The sequence below is a fragment of the Urocampus carinirostris genome, chromosome 6 (genome assembly GCF_059441175.1).
Source record: "Urocampus carinirostris isolate Australia breed hairy pipefish chromosome 6, RoL_Ucar_1.0, whole genome shotgun sequence".
Lineage (NCBI taxonomy): Eukaryota > Metazoa > Chordata > Actinopteri > Syngnathiformes > Syngnathidae > Urocampus > Urocampus carinirostris.
Window position 1 is genome coordinate 39,971,821 of NC_142354.1, and position 19,761 is coordinate 39,991,581.

General features: G+C 42.5%; 1 protein-coding gene across 2 annotated transcripts; it reads right to left on the bottom strand.

The window, feature by feature from the left end:
- Positions 1-5,327: 5,327 nt before the first annotated feature.
- On the bottom strand, positions 5,328-8,900 carry LOC148364793 (potassium voltage-gated channel subfamily A member 2). 2 transcript variants are annotated; one of them, XM_088338995.1, is made up of 2 exons: positions 8,668-8,900; positions 5,328-8,025 (listed from the first exon to the last, which is right to left on the bottom strand). In XM_088338995.1, the coding sequence occupies exon 2, from the start codon at positions 7,943-7,945 to the stop codon at positions 6,449-6,451; it is 1,497 nt and encodes a 498-aa protein (XP_088195121.1). In that variant the 5' UTR covers positions 7,946-8,025; positions 8,668-8,900; the 3' UTR covers positions 5,328-6,448. The 2 variants fall into 2 exon arrangements, with proteins under 2 accessions (XP_088195121.1, XP_088195120.1); XM_088338994.1 differs by having other exon boundaries at positions 5,328-8,063.
- Positions 8,901-19,761: the final 10,861 nt, after the last annotated feature.

Genomic DNA, 19,761 nt, shown 5'->3' on the forward strand with positions numbered 1-19,761 from the left:
AGGGGGACCGCTAAAGGTGAGGGACAGACAAAAAAAGTGAAGAGGGAGTAAAAAGTTGGTTAAAGAAAAACGAGTTGCGTGAGTAAATGTGTTCATCTGATATATTTTTCCCACCCTTACCTTTGGAAATATACATTTTTTTCCTTGGGTTACTTTCAACGGGACCTGGACTCTGCAGGTTTGAATCAAACCTACCTAAGTACCGGTATCATTTTCCGTTCAATTTGCCAGCTGTGATTTTTGGACTGTGGACTTTAATGAAGGACATTTAGTTTCAATCGCGGGACTTGAAGTCGGGTTTGGGTTGATTTTGTGTTTGTTTTACATGTTTAAATGTGGGTGCATGCGGCGGCTTATATACAGGTGCGGCTTGTGTTTGTACAAAATCAGTTTTCCTCTTAAAATGTGGTGGGTGCGGCTTATAATCAAGTGCGCTCTATAGTCCGGAATTTACGGTACTTCCTGTGATATATACATCTCAATGGATCATTTTTTTGGAAACACCCTGTATTTCTATGATTGAGGAACCACCATACTGTAACAGTGTCATTTCTTTGGCCACTGACAACAAAAGTGGGTCGACTTCATTTTGTTCCTTTAGAAGTTCTGTGCAAAAATCAAACAGAAGTCCTTTTTCTCAGGTTGTCAGTGGAGTCAACTTTTCGTACATTTTTCAGGGTCGCATGAGCGCGGCAGACGTTGGCAGGCAGGCGGTAGCGCTGGCGTGACACGTGTTCTTACTGTTGCTTGTCAGATGCCTAAAAATAGACACGGGCGCCTCTGTGTGGACAGTTCATTGAAAATTCTGCATGCTACTAAATGGAAAATGTCGTTTACTGACAAAAGCCACAACCGCTCACAATCCATTATCTGCACCACTTATCCTCAGTAGGGTCGCGGAGGTGCCGGAGCCCATACCAGCCATCTTCAGGCAGTGGGCAGAGGACACCCTGAACTGGTTGCCAGCCAGTCGTAGGGCACACAGGGACAGACAATTCGCTCACTCATTCACACTTAGGGACAATTTGGACCGGCCAATTAACCTGACATGCATGTTTTTGGAATGTAGGAGGAAACCGGAGTGCCCGGAGGAAACCCACGCAAGCACGGGGAGAACATGCAAACTCCACACAGGAGGTTCGATCTCATGACCTCAGAACTGTGTTGCACACATGCTGGCCCATCTGCTCACCACTAACCTCTAAATTTCCCCAAATTAGTCAACAGCCATTGAACAAATATTAAACATTGGCTGCAGCAGGGATAACCAAGGTCCTTCTACTCTGATGCTGATTATCACCAGGGTTGGGTAGGGTTACTTTAACTGGATTACTTTCAATTACTTTTGGATTACTCCAATATCAAATATGCTAATAAAAGACAAAATAAACTAAATGTGAATAAAATGATGACTCACAACACGTGGTAAGCTTTCTCTCCTGGCTTTGATCTCTTTGATCTCCGGCAAAACTAACGTAAAATGCTACAAAAACAAAATGAAAATAAATCCAAACAGCTTGCCAACATCATTTTTGCCGTTCCATGTGTTCCGTTACTCCCCAAGTCTGCACAAAATTTAGTAATTTTACTCATATTTAGTTTCTTTTGTCTTTTATTAGCATATTTGATATCGGAGTAATCCAAAAGTAATTGAAAGTAATCCAGTTAAAGTAACCCTACCTAACCCTGATTATCACCGCCAGCATGAAAAGATGCACAGGCGGACAGGTTAATATATGGACAAACAGGTGAATGCCTTGCTCATGTCCTTATGTAAAAGTATCTGGACCCTTTGGAAATTCATACGTTTGTGCAGAGAATCACCATCAAATGTGATCTGATCTTTTTCAAAATCACAAAGATGAAAAAAACAGTGTCTGCTTTTACTAAAACCACCCAAATATTTATACGTTTTCACATTTTAATGAGAATAGCAAACAATGACAGGGTGGGGAGGAATAAGTAACTGAACCATCAGATCTATTATCTATTAGGTCAGAGACGCTTCCTGTAGCTGCAAATCTTGTCCCATTTTCTTCAGAAAACCCTTGTGGTTGAGTTAGATTCCTAGGATGTCTAGCATCAATCGCTGTCTTGAGGCCATGCTACCTTATCTCGATGGGGTTCAAGTCTAGACTTTTACTTAGTCACTCCAGAATCTTAATTTTGGTCTTTCTGAAGGTGTTTTACATCTGTGTTTTGGATCATTGTCTTGTTGCAGCATCCATCCTGAATCTTAGGACTCCAGTCAGCTTTTTTGAGTAAGCCATGGTGCAAACCATACAATGCTTTTCATTAATACATGTGTTTTAAAGTGAGCTTCAAGCCACCCATCATTTATTGGACACAAACCTAAATTGTTTGGTAAAAGATAATTTCAATAGCTCTTTAAGTCTTTTTAGGTGGAGGTTTCATTATTTATACACACGGTTTGTCTACGCTTAGACCAGCCAAACCAAAATGACTTTAAGTAATAATATTCCCTCCAATACTCAATTAGCTGCATTTTAATGAAATAGAATAAAAAGTGCAACAAAAAAGAATTATAGGAGGGGGTTTTGGGGGGGGACACGTGTCTACCAAAAAGTGAACTGCACTCGAGGCTAAAATACAGTACCCCCCCCCGCTTCTGTCATTGTTTGCATGCTATCCTCATTACTATACAAAAACCTGTTAGCTTGTTGGGTGGTTTTAGCTAAAACAGACTCTATTCTATTCCATCTGTGTGATTTTTACAATGATAAGATCAGTTTTGATGGTGCTTTTGTGCAGAAATGACAGACGTTCCTAAAGGTTAGAATGCTTTTGCATACTACAGTGGCTGGGCACCATTATGTCATCCACCACACGCCATTTATGTCTAATGCCAGGTTTTCAAAAAAGCCAAGTATTCTCTCAAATTTAAAATGCTGAGTGAAACTTCACTGGTATAATTGATTTTAAATATATTGTCCAGAATTATACACACATTGCAATGTGTGTAGTTAAGTTAGCACTCAGTCTAAATTGTTAACTTCTTTAGAGCAAGTCTTATCTCTTATGAAATTCTCTCTCATCTCATCTCATCAGCTGTACCGCTTATCCTCATTAGGGTCGCGGGGGGGCTTGAGCCCATCCCAGCCATCTCCGGGCAGTGGGCTGGGGACACCCTGAACTGGTTGCCAGCCAATCGCAGGACACACAGGGACAGACAACTCATTCGCTCATTCACACCTAGGGACAATTTGGAGCGGCCAATTAACCTGAAATGCATGTTTTTGGAACGTGGGAGGAAACCGGAGTGCCCGGAGGAAACCCACGCAAGCACGGGGAGAACATACAAACTCCGCACAGGATGTCTGGAGCTGGATTTGAACCCATGACAGGTTCCCATGACATGAACTGTGCCGCACACGCGCTAACCACTGCGCCGCCGTGCTGCCCCTCTTATGAAATTATAATTAATAAATAATAAAAATAAGCTTTCCATGCAAAGACAAGGAGGTATATATTTACATCCATTCTTCTTAAAAGTATAGTAATGACAACGGCATCCAAAATCCTGGAACTATAATGTGCTTTTTTACGGCAACCTGGCAAAGGCTTCTCGGTGGCAGTTCAAGGTTTGGCTCTAAGAGAAATCATAAAGAACTGGGCATACACTGTAAATTTGGTCATTTTCAGGGTATATGTTGTAAAGAAAACTTAAATGAACATTTCTAAGTTAGCTATTGTTCGAGCTACCTTTAAAAGTTACGGTCGATCTTTAAAGACAGGCGGCGACTAATGTCTTAAATAGCACCTATTCACAATCTCACAACCAGTGTTTGGATATTTCAGGAGTGAAAACCTTTTCATATTCAAGTTAAGGGCTGGAAATATAACCGCCTCCTATCTTTTTTAGATTACAGTGGAACCTCGGTTTTCGAACGCCTCTGAGTTCGAACAAATCGGAGTTCGACCAAAAGTTTCGAGAAATTCTTGCTTCGCTGTTCGGTCAAAAATTCGGAGTTTGAACGCCGGTAATGCGTGAGTGCGTACGCTAGAGTGCGATGCTGAGCGGCGTACGGGTGTAGATCGTGCAGATCGCCCCCACCCCTCGTGACCAACAGTTGTCACGTGCGCACTTGCCTCTTTTTGCTTTCGCTTTTAATATCGGTGAACGGAGTGTTTTAGCCCCTAACTATGCCTCCGAAGAAGGTCGGTGCAAGCAGGACAGGTGAAAAAAGAAAAGTTGTTCGTACAACTATTGCCTTTAAGAAAGACATAATAGCTGAATATGAGAGAGGTGTGCGAGTTTCTGATCTGGCTAGGGAATACAGCATGCGCCTTCTGCTGACCACCACAAAGGTAAGAAATCCTATTCATAATTCTTTTCTTTATCTTTTTTTTTTACACGTTCATGTTAGCGTAATCTTTCGTACGGAAGATTACGATAACGCGAACGTACGATTAGCCTGGGTTAGCTTTATGATTAAGTTGAACATTCAGGTAAACATTCAGGGTGTTGGAACTGAGCCCAAAATTCAGGGTGTTGGAACGGAGCCCCTTTTCCAATGAAGCGCTAGCCATTTGTGGTGCTAAATGACTTGTAAACGACCTGATTTTTTTATTTTTACATGTTCATGTTAGCGTAATCTTTGGTACGGAAGACTACGATAACGCGAACGTACGATTAGCCTGGGTTAACTTTATGTTTACGTTAAACATTCAAGGTAAACATTCAGGGTGTTGGAACGGATTAAAACGATTTACATTATTTTTAATGGGAAAAATGATTTCGGTGATTTAACTAATCGGTTCTCGAACAGGGTTCTGGAACGGATTATAGTCAGGAACCGAGGTTCCACTGTAGTTTGTTCTGACTTGACGATAGGAAGGTCTTCTATGGGCTTGTTGGAGAACTTGTTTTGTCAGCTAATACTTCTTCATATTGTTCGCTCCCAAGAATTACATTAAAGTGGGACTTTCCTAAAATTGAAAGATTTGAAATATTGGAAAATAATATACATTAAGTGTTTTGTTTTATAGCTTACAAAGGTTCAGGCATTAAAACTTGACACCTCCTTTAACTGAAAGGTTAACGAAACTACGTTTAAAGATTTAACTCTGAGTTAATTCCCACTTTAAGGCCAAATTAATTTGATCCTTAATGTCGAGTTAACTCAGATATCAAAAGTCTGTAAAGCTTTAACTAAAACAATAGAAGCACTTTTAAACTTTACCCGCAAGGTCGAAATGTGAAAGCTTACATTTTGGTAGCACAATTACAAATAATTTCTACTTGTTCTTTTTTTAATCATCAGGTGAAGACCTTTTTCTCTTAGGCTCAGCTTTCAGATTGGTACGCTTTTTCTCACTTAATCTTCAGTAGGGTAGCTTTAACACTACTGTAAATTGTCAAATTTTTGACTGCTAAACACATTAAAAAAGGTATCAACAACCAAGTTCCGCTAACACTCAAGCAATACTATGCATGCTCATGAAACCCTGTTCATTGCTTTTTAGGGAAATTGACCATTGCAGTCCAAGTCATGAGTTACTTGTAGCTCAAGGAGTTAAGGCCCTAATATTTCATATTAAATCAGGTGAGAAACTGACTTAATTTGCAGTGTATGCCCAGTTTCAGTGTTTTTGTTTGGCCTGTAGGTGGCAACTTACCCAACAAGCAGCTATAATGCATCTACAGCAAATCCAGATAAGCATTTCAATCGCAGAGTGAGATATCCTTTCTCAGCCAGCGCAGTTGTGTGCTAGATTGATTAGATCTATGATTAACATTTAATAATTGTGGAAAACTGAGGACTACTACAAGCTACATGGATCGACTTTCTTGCATGTAAACAACAACCAAAAAAATAACCCGAGAATAAACATTCACGTTGTCCTCAAAGCTCTGTGGTGTAAGACCAGTTAGGGTGAATGACAGGGAAAGCGACTTAAGTTTGTGTTGTAGTACAATGTTGCGTAAGAGCAAAGCAGCGAGGCTCCAAGGCCTTTCTCAGTCTCCCATCAGATACTGACTACTGAGGTGTCCCGTCACACGTCGCATGTGGCGCCAATGGCTGTCAGTCATTTTTGCTAAAACTATTGTGAGAAACTAGCGTGGGAACGGACACGTACATGTTTCTATTTGTATGGTGATGCTTAAATATTTTGTGGCTAAAGCAAAGCAATGCACCATGGTAAGTGAAAGATCAAGCAACTTTAGCGTGTTTCTTAACTTTTAAAAAGCTGTTTTTACCTTTTTTTCTTCTTGGTGGGTGTCAATGTGACATTTCAGTGTTTGTTGCACTCAGAAAACTTCATGCAAATGCAAATAAACCTGGATGTAGTAACCCTATAATTGCTGTTTACGTCAAAGTTCAATTCAACCGTAACTAGGTTGGCATGAAAAGCATGTCCGTCCTGAATTCTATTGCCATGGTATTATTTTTTTTCTCTCACCCCAGCCTTCTAACGCAGTAGGCTACACGTCAGTGAGCATCTTGGTGATGTTGACGTAGTTTGTGTTGCCCAGCGTGCAGTTGGCCGTCTTGAGGTTCTCCTGCCGGAAATCTTCGTTGCTGTTATTGACTGCCTCCTGGATCTCCATGTAGTCCGACTTACTGATGGTTGACCCGCTGCGACTTTTCTTGAGCTCTTCTCCTGACTCGCTCTTGGGTCCATTGACCTGGAGGTACTGCGCCTGCTCCTCACCTTCCGTCTCACGGTGGTAGAAGTAGTTGAAGTTGGACACGATTACTGGCACAGGCAGGGCTATGGTCAGCACGCCAGCAATCGCGCACAAGGAGCCCACGATCTTACCCCCAATGGTGGTGGGCACCATGTCGCCATAGCCCACAGTGGTCATAGAGACCACAGCCCACCAGAAGGCATCGGGAATACTTTCGAACTGCGACTGGCGCTCGTCTGCCTCGGCAAAGTACACCGCACTGGAAAAGAGGATGACGCCGATGAAAAGGAAGAAAATGAGCAGGCCCAGCTCCCGCATGCTGGCCTTCAGGGTCTGGCCCAATATCTGGAGCCCCTTGGAGTGGCGTGAAAGCTTAAAAATCCTGAACACTCGCACCAGTCGGATCACCCTGAGGATTGCGAGGGACATGGCCTGCTGCCCAGCCTGGCCGTCGTCTGGACTGTCTGCCAGCTCAGTGCCAAGCGTGATGAAGTAAGGAATGATGGCAACGATGTCGATGATATTCATAAGGTTGCCAAAGAAGCCGGCTTTGCTAGGGCAGGCAAAGAAGCGCACCAGGAACTCAAAGGAGAACCATATAATGCAAAGTGTTTCTAGGATGAAGAAGGGGTCTGTGAAGTAGGTGGACGTGTACCGGGTGACAGTGGTGTTGGTCTCGGGGTAAAAGATCTCGGCGTGGGACTTGTGCATGTCGTCCTCGTCGTTGCGAAAGACAGGCAGCGTTTCCAGGCAGAAGCTGACGATGGAGATGAGGATGACCATGACGGAGATGATGGCGATAATTCGAGCCGGGCCTGAGCTCTCTGGGTACTCGAACAGCAGCCAGACTTGTCTCTGAAACTCATTGTCGGGGAGAGGGCGCTCCTCCTCCTTGATGAAGCCCTCGTCCTCACGGAAAATCTCAATGGCCTCGTCTCCCAGCTCGTAGAAGCGGATTTCCTCCGAGAAGATGTCCAGCGTGACGTTGACTGGCCTCCTCAGCCTACCGCCCGATTGGTAGTAGTACAAAATGGCATCAAAGCTGGGTCGGTTCCTGTCGAAGAAGTACTCGTTGCGGAGCGGATCGAAGTACCGCATCCTCTTTTTGGGGTCCCCCAGCAGCGTCTCAGGGAACTGCGACAGGGTCTTGAGCTGGGTCTCGAAGCGCAGCCCTGATATGTTGATCACCACCCGCTCGCAGCACTCGTGATCTGCCTCCGGGTCATAGTCCAACGGGTGTCCTGGGTGCGCCGCCGCCTCGTCGGAGGGGTCACCGCCTGCGACCGTCATGGTGGTGGGAAAAGGGGGTGGGACGAGTGTGGCAGCGCGTCAGTGTGCGGGAAACCGTCCAGGCGTCCCTCAGGGTGGGACTGCATGTAGGACAGTCACACAAGTAGGTCAGGTAAACCTGAGGGTAGCAACGGTCGACACTTTACTTCACAAATCCTAAAACTTGCTAAGATGCAATTAATACAACACAGTGTTGCGTGCCTCGCATGTCAATTGCTTCAATGCAGGCAGAGCCGGTGCAGCAGCTCGTAAATTGGGCGCCCGCTTTACTGCATCGGGCAATTTTAAACTCAAGCCACCAATTCCTACCGATCGTATCCCCCGACCTAACACACCCCTATCGCACAGTAAAGCCATGCATGAACACGACCACCAGAAGCACCGCACGCAGCCAGCATCCTGCTGATAACATCAATGCAGTCAAACACACATTCACATGCAGGGAAAATGTACCAGCTGCTTACAATTCAGGTCTGTGCTCCACAAACAAGAAATAAGTGACTTTTTTAAAAACATGTATTTAGAACAAGCTTCGTGGCTGCATTTTAAATATTCAAAAACATGCGTGAATAATTGAAGAGCAGGAGGAAAAAGCAGCCAAGGAAGAAAAGTGTGTTCTCTTCATTGCATGGCTGATGAGTGGGAGGACTGTCACCGTTATTTGCAGAAACAGATACATGCATATGAAAAAAAATGTCAATGTTTTTGCATAATGTACATACCTGCAGACATGTTCGTGGACTCTAGTGTTGCTGCAGCTTCTGCAGCTTGGAGACAACCAGCTCTGCTGTCTTGGGATGAAAATGGCTTTTATGGTATAGAATAAAGACTGATCATGATGAGGATGGTGCATCTCCACCCCGGGAGAGCTGCAGATCTCCTCATGTTCACTGTTTCTCCTCCTTCTGCCGCCGCCGCTGCTGCATCCTTGCCGTGTGCACCGGCCGAAGGCGACGGTGCGTGAGCGGGTGTGTCCTCGTGTCTCCCTCCTCCCCTCTCTCCTCCTCTTCTTCCTCCGCAACTCTTATGATGTTGACTGACGGGGAAGCTGCTGATCATGATGATGATTGGGTGAAAATTAAAGATTTGGACTGAGGATAGCGGATATCACAAAAGAGCAAGTCAAGTCAAGTCATTTTTATTTGTATAGCCCTTAATCACAAAGAGTCTCAAAGGGCTTCACAGGTTATTACACAGACTATTTTTTCAGACTATCATGACACCATCCCCTGATCTGGAACCAACACGAGGGCAAGGTAAAACTCAAAAACCTCAAAATAAGGAAAATGAAGAAACCTTGAGAAGGGACCGCACATGTGGCATCCCCCTTTCAGGATTTCCAGACAGCAAAGAATGTTGCAATCACAAATAATACAGCGATATTGTCCAAGAAAAGTATAGGTTATTCATATGCTATAGCGTAGAAGTGAGTTTTAAGCTTAGATTTAAACATTTCCAAGAGCAAGAAAATAGGTGCTGAGGGTCAGCGCAATTTTCGGGCAAAATAAAAAAATCACATTCAAGTTTTTATGGAATGTGGAAGAACTTACTGTGTATGACCTATTAATTACATACATATGACACAAAGGGGGGTATACATTATAGCTGTGTTGCGAGAGTTGAATATTAAAACAATTACCCTTCCTGATGTTGCATTAGAAGAGACAATCATCTATCTATCTATCTATCTATCTATCTATCTATCTATCTATTTATCTATCTATCTATCTATCTATCTATCTATCTATCTATCTATCTATCTATCTATCTATCTATCTATCTATCTATCTATCTATCTATCTATCTATCTATCTATCTATCTATCTATCTATCTATCTATCTATCTATCTATCTATCTATCTATCTATCTATCTATCTATCTATCTATCTATCTATCTATCTATCTATCTATCTATCTATCTATCTATCTATCTATCTATCTATCTACCTATGCAAGCTTCCCTAAGCACAAAATGTTGATTAATAATAGATCAAAATGAGCCAAACATAGCGCAGTAGCTCCATTGTTGCTATTTTTGGCAGGTGGAACAACATGGATCAATGCCATTGAATCTTCAACATCTAGAGAAGAAGCGACATAGGCGGACTGGCTAAACAGGACATGAAAGGCCAAAGATCAGCGGGAATCCCGTCACGTCTAAATAGGGGCAGGGGAGTGGGGGAGTTGTAGTTGGCATATGTGATGATTTGTGAGGCTTTGCCAAGGTTAATGCTAACAGATTACACCCAAGGCTGCAAAACACGCTAATGCCGCCCACTATCTACATGATGGCATTCCCGGCTCGCCATGACACGTTGGCCATTATTTATGAGTCAGGGGTGCTCTTGTGTCGGCTGCAGGCCAGGCCAGCCCACTTTATACTTTTAATTAAATTTAAGGCAATAACAGCAGATGACGGCTAACCTAGCACACACCCAATATGTCACATCGACATGCATATGCTGAGCAAAGAATGGGATGGCAATTACTACATTGGCCCACAGAGGCTAGTCAAGTCAAGTCAAGTCAAATGTATTCATATAGCCCTTAATCACAAAAATGTCTCAAAGGACTGCACAGGATTAGAATGACACAATGACCTGATCTTAAACCAACATGCCGGCAAGGAACAACTCAAAACCTCAGCGTGAGGAAAAAGAGAAACCTTGAGAAGGGACCTCACAAGTGGTATTCCCCCTTTCAGGATGACCAGGGTGAATTACATTTAGCATTACAGTACACAAACATAGTAAAAACTAGGTAACATGTTGAAAATTTGTCCGGAAAGTGCATGACAGCATCGACGCCCCCAGCCTGTAAAATAGCCCAGAAAGTCCATGGCGGCCACGACGCAGCTTTCTCTGCCAGCTGGTCCACGCAGGCGTTCACATGCTTCAGGTCAAACGCTGGTCCGCTGACTCATCTCCAATTGTCCTTCTTCTTCGTATCAACACCAGGCAGGCAGTCGGAAAAAGACAGGACAACACAGAATTTGAGGTTGTTATGAATCATACGCTTTGGAATAGAAGTGTTTCTTAAGCCTTGATTTAAAAACTTCCATTAAGGTTGCAGATCTTATCTTCGGAGGCAGGGCATTCCATAGCACCGGGGCCCGGATGGAGAATGCTCTCAAGCCTGCAGACTTCTTGGGCCTCGGAGTCACCAGTAAACCGGCATTTTCCGAGCGCAGACTCCGTGCAGGAACATGGGAGGAAATCAAATCAGAGAGATAAGAGGGTGCAAGTCCATGCAAACATTTATATGTTAATAGGAGAACCCTAAAGTCACATCTTAAGTGGACTGGGAGCCAGTGCAAATTGGCCAATACAGGAGTAATATGCTCAAACTTTTTGATCTTAGTCAAAAGCCTAGCTGCCGCATTCTGAACCAGCTGCAAACTTTTGATGCTAGACATCGGGAGACCAGAAAGCAATACAGTAATCAAGCCGAGAAGTAATAAACGCATGAATTAAAACCTCTGTATCTGATTGGGACAGTATCGGACAAATCTTTGCAATATGACGGAGGTGGTAGAAAGCTATTCTAAACAAATCTTTTTTTTTTTCATTTAAAACCGGACTTCCCTGCCTATACTGTTTGTAAAGTAAGACGCACTTTAAACCTATTATGTTTTTTTTGACTTTGGGATCCAACTACAGAGGAATACTTCCACTTTGTGATGTGTTACTGAATAGGTGTTCGACAAATGGAAAAATAAAGGAATAAATGATTTTAAATATCCCCCCAATGGGAGGTGGCTAGAGTCATTTCTGACTCTTTTTAAGAGATTGATTTAGAGGAGGGGATTCCCAGCCCCCTCGCTCAACCCAACTGAGGTCATTAGGTGACCAAACCCCCCAATTCCAACCCCTAATGCTGAACGCCAAGCAGGGAGGCAACGGGTACCAATGTTTTTTTAAGTCTTAGGTATGACTCGGCTGAGGCTTGAACCTCACAGTCTCGGGGCCGGCGCCATACACCCAAGGCCACCAAAATGTGAATAAATTATACAATACAATTGCTCCATCAAAATACATACTTAACATTTCTTTAACAAAAGAACACAAATATGATGGATTCATTATCATAGTGATTAGAGAGTTTGCCTTAGTATTTTTGTCCATATGCGACACAAGATTAAAACATTCACTCCTTTGATGTGGCGCTTTTCTATGTGCAGGCAGCCTTGTGCTTATAATCCTTATCTGGGAATTATTGTTATACTAAGACCGTCTTATCCTCATCCAGCGTGTTTTTTCGCCCACCTCTGCTGGATGCAGCTTACATTTCTCAACAGGGATGCTCTTCCTCTCTGAAGTGACTTCGCCGTGGTTTTTTCAGGACCTGTGAGAGGGGGCGCAGATGGAGCAATAGGTGGGGGGAGGGGAGAGGGAGTAAGGATAAAGGGTGGGCAGTGGAGACCTGGATTGTCAGATAGATGCTCAGCAGGATGAGGCGGAACATTTGGCTACAGCTACCTTTGTATTTGGGCTTTGTCTAGCAATAAATACCTTGTTTCTTAAAAGGGAGAGTAAGTATTATCTGACCATTAAATGCTGTGACTTTTTCTCCAAAACTGCTGTGAACATTGATAAATGTCACATCACACAGAGTGACTCAGTTAAAAATTTAGGTGTCATATTTGACCCTTATCTATCCTTTGAAACGCATGTAAAGAAAATTACTAGAACCGCTTTCTTCCATCTTTGTAACATTGCTAAAATTCGTTCTATACTGTCTCAGTCGGATGCGGAAATTATAATTCATGCGTTTGTTACCTCCCGTCTCGATTACTGTAATGCACTACTCTCCGGTCTCCTGAAGTCCAGAATCAAGAGTCTTCAGCTGGTAGAAAATGCTGCACCGAGGCTTTTACTAGGACAAAAAAGTTCGATCACATCACGCCGATTTTGGCTAACCTGCATTGGCTCCCTGTCAGCCTAAGATGTGATTTCAAGGTTCTCTTAGTATTATACAAAATCATATATGGACTTGCTCCCTCATATCTTTCAGATTTGATTTCCCCCTATGTTCCGGTTCAAAGCCTTCGTTCTCAGAGCGCCGGTCTTCTGGTGATCCCAAGAGCCAAGAAGTGTTCTGCTGGTTCGAGAGCGTTCTCCATCCAGGCACCGGTGCTGTGGAATGCTCTTCTCCCAGAGATCCGATCTGCAACCTCAGTGGAAATGTTTAAATCTAAGCTTAAAACACACTTCTACTCCATAGCATATGAATAACCTATATTTTTTGTTGACAACATCTCTGTACTATTTGTAATTGCAACATCCATTGCAGCCTGGTCATCCTGAAAGGGAGATACCACATGTGTGGTCCCTGCTCAAGGTTTCTTCATTTTCCTCATGTTGAGGTTTTTTTGAGTTTTTCCTTGCCCTCATGTTGGTTCCAGATCAGGGGATGGTGTAATAATAGTCTGAAATAATAGTCTGTGCGATAACCTGTGCAGCCCTTTGAGACTCTATGTGATTAAGGGCTGTACAGATAAAAATGACTTGACTTGACTTGACCATTAAGATGTATGGTGTAGTCAGGGGTCACAAACCTTGAAGCTGGAAGCTACTTTTTGTTACTGATGCCGTTGTTATCACTCTCTGCATTGTGTTTCGACTTATGACTGACACTGAAGAAATTACCAATTTTGTCTTGATTTGCGCCTAATACTGTTTTTTCGGAGGACTACTTCTCTTTCACTCGACGACAAGCACCACAACAATGACGTAATCTTGAAACGAGATCTCGTTTGCCGAGATCGGCGAAAACTCGAACCGCGAGACTCAAACAACAATGGCTGATCTGCCTGACGAAAGGTTTGGAGTGCGGTAAATCTTTGTTAAAAAAAAAAAGTAATCGGGTAATAATGAATTTTTTGTCAAAAAAAGTAGCGTCCCGGGGACGCACGTTGATTTGAGACTATGCGTCCCCAGCAAAAATGATGCGTCTAGGACGCAGGGACGCGGGCAAACGAGAACACTGTATCAAACAATTTAACCTAAAATTAGCAACAACATTGGCAAATGGGGAAACTGAAGAGTGCACTGCTGGAGTGCTTGAAAGGGCAAAACATTGCTTTTCAGGAAATATATTTCACAAAGAGCATGACTCAGGAGGCTGATGACTCAGTGCCACTGAAGCAGGGATCCCCTTCAGTTGCCTGAATGAAATGTGTTTGTGTTTTTATGCATTGGTGTGCCTGTGTGTATGTGCATATGTGTGTAAGTGTGCTCACATTGTATAAAATGCAAGTCAAGGTAATCGTTGCCTTCAGGAACACCGCCTTATCCAGTGTTCATTTTACCTGTGAAAAGTGATGGGTCCCGGGGACTCGCACGCTCAAAAATCTATGGGTCCCAACAGAGATCTATGGGTCCCCAAAATTTAGTGTTATCGAGGTTGAAATTGTAAATCGGCGACAAATATATCATATAAATCTATATATTCATTCAGTTTTAATCATCACAGTTTTTTGGTAATACAAATCACTTATCACTTCAAGATTTTTCAGTTAACAACAATATTGTACATTATACAAAATATTATTGCTGAAATAGTTGTATTGATCTATATTTTCATTCAGTTTTAATCATTACAGTTAATTGGTAATACAAGGCAGTTATCACTTCAGATTTTTCAGTTCACAATATAATATCTCATCTCATCAGCCGTACCGCTTATCCTCATTAGGGTCGCGGGGGGGCTGGAGCCCATCCCAGCCATCTCCGGGCAGTGGGCAGGGGACACCCTGAACTGTTTGCCAGGCAGTCGCAGGGCACACGGAGACAGACAACTCATTCGCTCATTCACACCTAGGGACAATTTGGACCGGACAAATTAACCTGAAATGCATGTTTTTGGAACGTGGGAGGAAACCGGAGTGCCCGGAGGAAACCCACGCAAGCACGGGGAGAACATACAAACTCCGCACAGGAAGTCTGGAGCTGGATTTGAACCCACGACAGGTTCCCATGACATGAACTGTGCCGCACAAGCGCTAACCAATGCGCCGCCGTGCTGCCTACAATAATATATATATATATATATATATATATATATATATATATATATATATATATATATATATATATATATGTATGTATGTATGTATGTATGTATGTATGTATGTATGTGTGCATGTATGTATGTATGGTTGAATATATATTTTGACTATTACACCTCACTGTTGCTTGTTTTACCTATACACTCATTACATATTTGACACTATCAGCCAATTATGATGCTGTTCTTTGATCCCCACGCCCTTTAGAATGGATTTGCTTTAAGTTTTTTGTAATTTAGAAGACTTAATAAGAAGATAGGGCTTTAGGAATGGCTTTTAGAACAGTTTGGAGTTTCTTATCTGAGGTTTGGGTAATCTCCTGTAGTCTTTGCAAATTCAGAACGCATTCATTTCTCCCTTTTTATATTATCGGTGTTTACTAAACTCTAAACTTGCCATCTCTTAAAACAAATAAACTTGTTTACCGTAAATTCCAGACTATAGAGCGCACCTATTATAAGCCGCACCCACCACATTTTAAGAGGAAAACCGATTTTGTACTTACACAAACCGCACCTGTATATAAGCCGCATGCGCCCACATTAAAAAATGTAACACAAACACAAAATTAACCCGAATCCGACTTTAAATCCTGCGATTGAATCTGAATGTCCTTAATTAAAGTACACAGTCCAAAAATCACAGCCGGCAAAATGAACGGAAAATGATACCGGCACTTAAGGTTTGATGCAGACCAGCAGAGTCCGGGTCCCGTTGAAAGTAATCCAAAGAAAAAAGTGTATATTTCCAAAGGTAAGGGTGGGAAAAATATACATCCACTATTGTCCGCCGCATCCACAAACACGTCTCACCTTTACTCCACTTTCCGTCAGCCCCCGTTTTTTTTCGCCCCTTCTTTTTGATTAAATTGTGCACAAGCCAAGAAGTTGCAGTCTTCTTCGGCGCATATATTCCACCGGTCTAAATCTTACCTTTTGTAATCGAGCGTCACTGGCGGCCATTAGAAAAAGTACATAAATTGGCCGCATCACTGAATAAGCCGCAGGGTTGAATGTTTGGGAAAAAAGTAGCGGCTTATAGTAGGGAATTTACGGTAATTTGTTATGTTGATGAAGATAATACAAGATCAAAATGGCCGCCCCTTGTTCTGATGGTTGAAAAAAGACGATTTCGCCTAATTAGTATCTAACACATCCTATCATATTTGGTTAGGGATTAACAGTGCATGGAACATCATTTTACAAAGTACATTTTGACTTGATTTGCGACAGCAGCATGACGCAAAATCGACACCTGACGGCAATATTTGCTCTGAGAGCTTGCACACACCCGCTCGGGGCCACACTTGAACTTCACGAGAAGCTCATTCACAACAAACCGGAGGACGGAAAATGGACGCGTGCATTTGGAGCCATTATTCAACGCTCTTAGCGTTTCCTCTTTCCTTGCCCGTCCGTGATATTTCCTCAGCGTTCACGTTTCCTTCTGTCCGTCCATCTGCTCGGTGGCGTATGCATAATTGCTCTCTCGGGGCCCGTTCATAAAGTTCACCGGTCTTTCCGGGAACGTGAGCGCCGGGCCTCAGACAATGAGGAAGTTTAGCATGAGAGTATGTAAGCAGTGTTCTGGTTTGCCGGCGTCCCTGCCTCCTAAACGCATCATTTTTGCTGGGGACGCATCGGGTCAAATCAACGTGCGTCCCCGGGACGCAACTTTTTTGACACAAAATTGTCATTACTACTTTTTTTTAACAAAGATTTACCGCACTCAACTTTTCGTCAAGATGATCCGCCATTGTTGTTTTGGTCTCGCGGTTCGAGTTTTCGTCTGCACGCCGATCTCGGCAAACGAGATCTCGTTGCTTCGAGATGACGTCATTGTTGTGGTGGTTGTTGTCGAGTGAAAGAGAAGTATGCCTCCGTTAGTATTAGGTGAAAATCAACACAAAATTGGTAATTTCTTCAGTGTCAATAATAAGTCGAAACGTAATACAGAAAGTGATAACGGCCTATAATTCCAGCACGAAAAAAACGGCGGAGAAATTCTTCGAAAGATCGCGGAGGGAGGGAAAACACGTGTGTTGAAGCGAACGATTGGACGAAAGAAAAACAAAAGAATACTCCTAGCAAGAAAAGGACTTTTCAGCCAAAATGGACTTAATAATTTACCTGGTTACGTTATGAGGAGGATGATAATGGATTGGACCTTGAGAAGGCATTACAACTGTGGCGGGACAGCAAACCACGAAGAATATATGAACTGAAAAATCTGAAGTGATAACTGCTTTGTATTACCAATTAACTGTGATAATTAAAACTGCATGAATATATAGACAAATATTTCAGCAATATTATTTTGTATAATGTACAATATTGTTGTGAACTGAAAACAATTAAAGTGATAACTGATCTGTAATACCAATAAATTGATGATTAAAACTGAATAAATATATAGATTTATATTAAATACTTGTCGCCGATTTACAATTTCAACCTCGATAGCACTCAATTTTGGGGACCCATAGATCTCTGTCGGGACCCATATATTTTTGAGCGTGCGAGTCCCCGGGACCCATCACTTTTCACAGGTAAAATGAACACTGTGTAAGAGAGGCAGAGCTGTCTCCATCCTGGATGGAGTAAGACAATGGATTCCTTGCTAACAGGTTACAAACAATTATTAGCTAAATATAGCCAGTTGCAGTGACGTGTGGTGAGGTTCGTGTTTGGTGAGCCAGTCAGATTTATAAATAAACAAACCTATATCTTATACATCATTTGATGGTGAGGCAAGTAGGAAATACAGTATATAAACTGTATCATAGAAAAAAAACACAACTTATAAATTAAATCTCTGCGCTGGACCTTTTAAATAGATAGACAGAGGGAAGGACAGATGGACGGACACACAGACAGACAATCAATCAAAAAAAAAACTAAATATGAATAAAATTATGACTCACAACACGTGGTAATAAAAGACAAAAGAAACTAAATATGAATAAAATGACTCAATTTTGTGCAGGCTTGGGGAGTCACGGAATACATGGAACGGCAAAAATGATGTTGGCAAGCTGTTTGGATTTATTTTCATTTTGTTTCTGTCGCATTTTATGTTCGTTTTGCCGGAGATCAAAGCCAGGAGAGAAAGCTTACCACGTGTTGTGAGTCATCATTTTATTCGTATTTTGTTTATTTTGTCTTTTATTAGCATATTTAGTAATGGAGTAATCCAAAAGTAAGTGAAAGTAATCCAGTTAAAGTAACCCTACCCAACCCTGATTGTAACATCCAAACCACCCAGGCAAAGTAGATATCTTCTATCCCTGTCACTATTTAAACCTAGAACTGTCAATCCCCTGTGTCAGTCCTTCTGCGAAACTCCAAGCTTTGTTTTGACCCTGACTCTCGCCTGTCCCGTTTGTGCTCCCGTTTGTTTCCGGCTACGACCTGTTTTGATCCCGACAGCGTCTGCTCTCCCGTCCTGGCTTACGACCCGTTTCTGTCCCCGACCACGTTTTTGCTCTCGTGTCCCGGCAATCGACCGTTATTTCCGTCCTTGACACCGCCATCCCTCGCTATGGAAGATCCACTTCCATGTTTTGTGTTGTTTGGTACCCATCAGGTGTCTGTAACACATCAAACATCTCAGATGAGTTGGAAGCAGATACGCATGCAGGAAGAAGATATTCAGACATAGATGTATAGTTTATCTGAAGGAAATGTTGACTATTTCTTTGCACTATGTTGATTATTTTTGCACCAAATGCATATAATAATAATAATAATAATAATAATAATTTCCTTTGTATTGTCATTCTTTGTAACAATGTACACAGAACGAAATGTCGATACACCTGACCCGTTGTAGCGAGTCAATGCAGCCGCAGCCAACAGAGGGCGCCGCCATTATACCAATTAGGTATGTCTCGGCCGAGGCGCGAACCAGCGACCTCCTAGTCTCAAAGCGGGCACACTACCATCTAGGCTACTGAGCTGGTATTGCACAACCCTTACGATACCAACTGTATGTAACATCCTACATGCTGACATTTCTTTGTGTAAATATTGTGTAAATTATAACTATAGCCTTATCCTCCTTGTTTTATAACCTTATCTTCTCTGCTCCTTTATCTTCTTGGTTTATTTTATCCTCACTGTGAATATGTGAAACTGGAGTGCCATGCCCAATTTCGTTGTCACAATATGTTAACCCATTTTTTAACAATGACAATAAAGGTATATTCTATCCTATTCTAAAATGCTGACGGTTTTCATCCCGTTATACACAACACGTGCACACCCACCAGCAGACATTTTCTGCCGACTGTTCACTTCAGGCCACATAAAGCATTTTTGGTCTGTGCAGGTGCTGCACTTTTGGTGTACACTCAGTTCCCTCTACTTGCCCTTCAAAGAGACATATTTTTTTTTTCGCTTCTGCAGCTCGGTGGCCCTTTTTGGAACACCTGCACATGTGATGACCAGCACCTGCTCCACGCAGAGGTGAGCGGCTAATGTCTTTTTCAAAAATCTTTGCAAAAATATCAAAAGGGATGCAGTTTGAGAATGCACCTGAATCAGCAGTATCCAATGTTCCCTGTAATTTTCGCCGGGTCTGAGCGTTCACACAAAGTCGGTGAGCAACGCTTGAAACAACAGTGAGCAACGGCAATTCCAAGTGTGGCGACTAAGTCATTATCAAACATGTCCAAAACTTGACATCAAGTTACATTTTGCTGAGTTTCCGGCAATGCAAAATTATTTTTCTCTTTTGAATGAATTG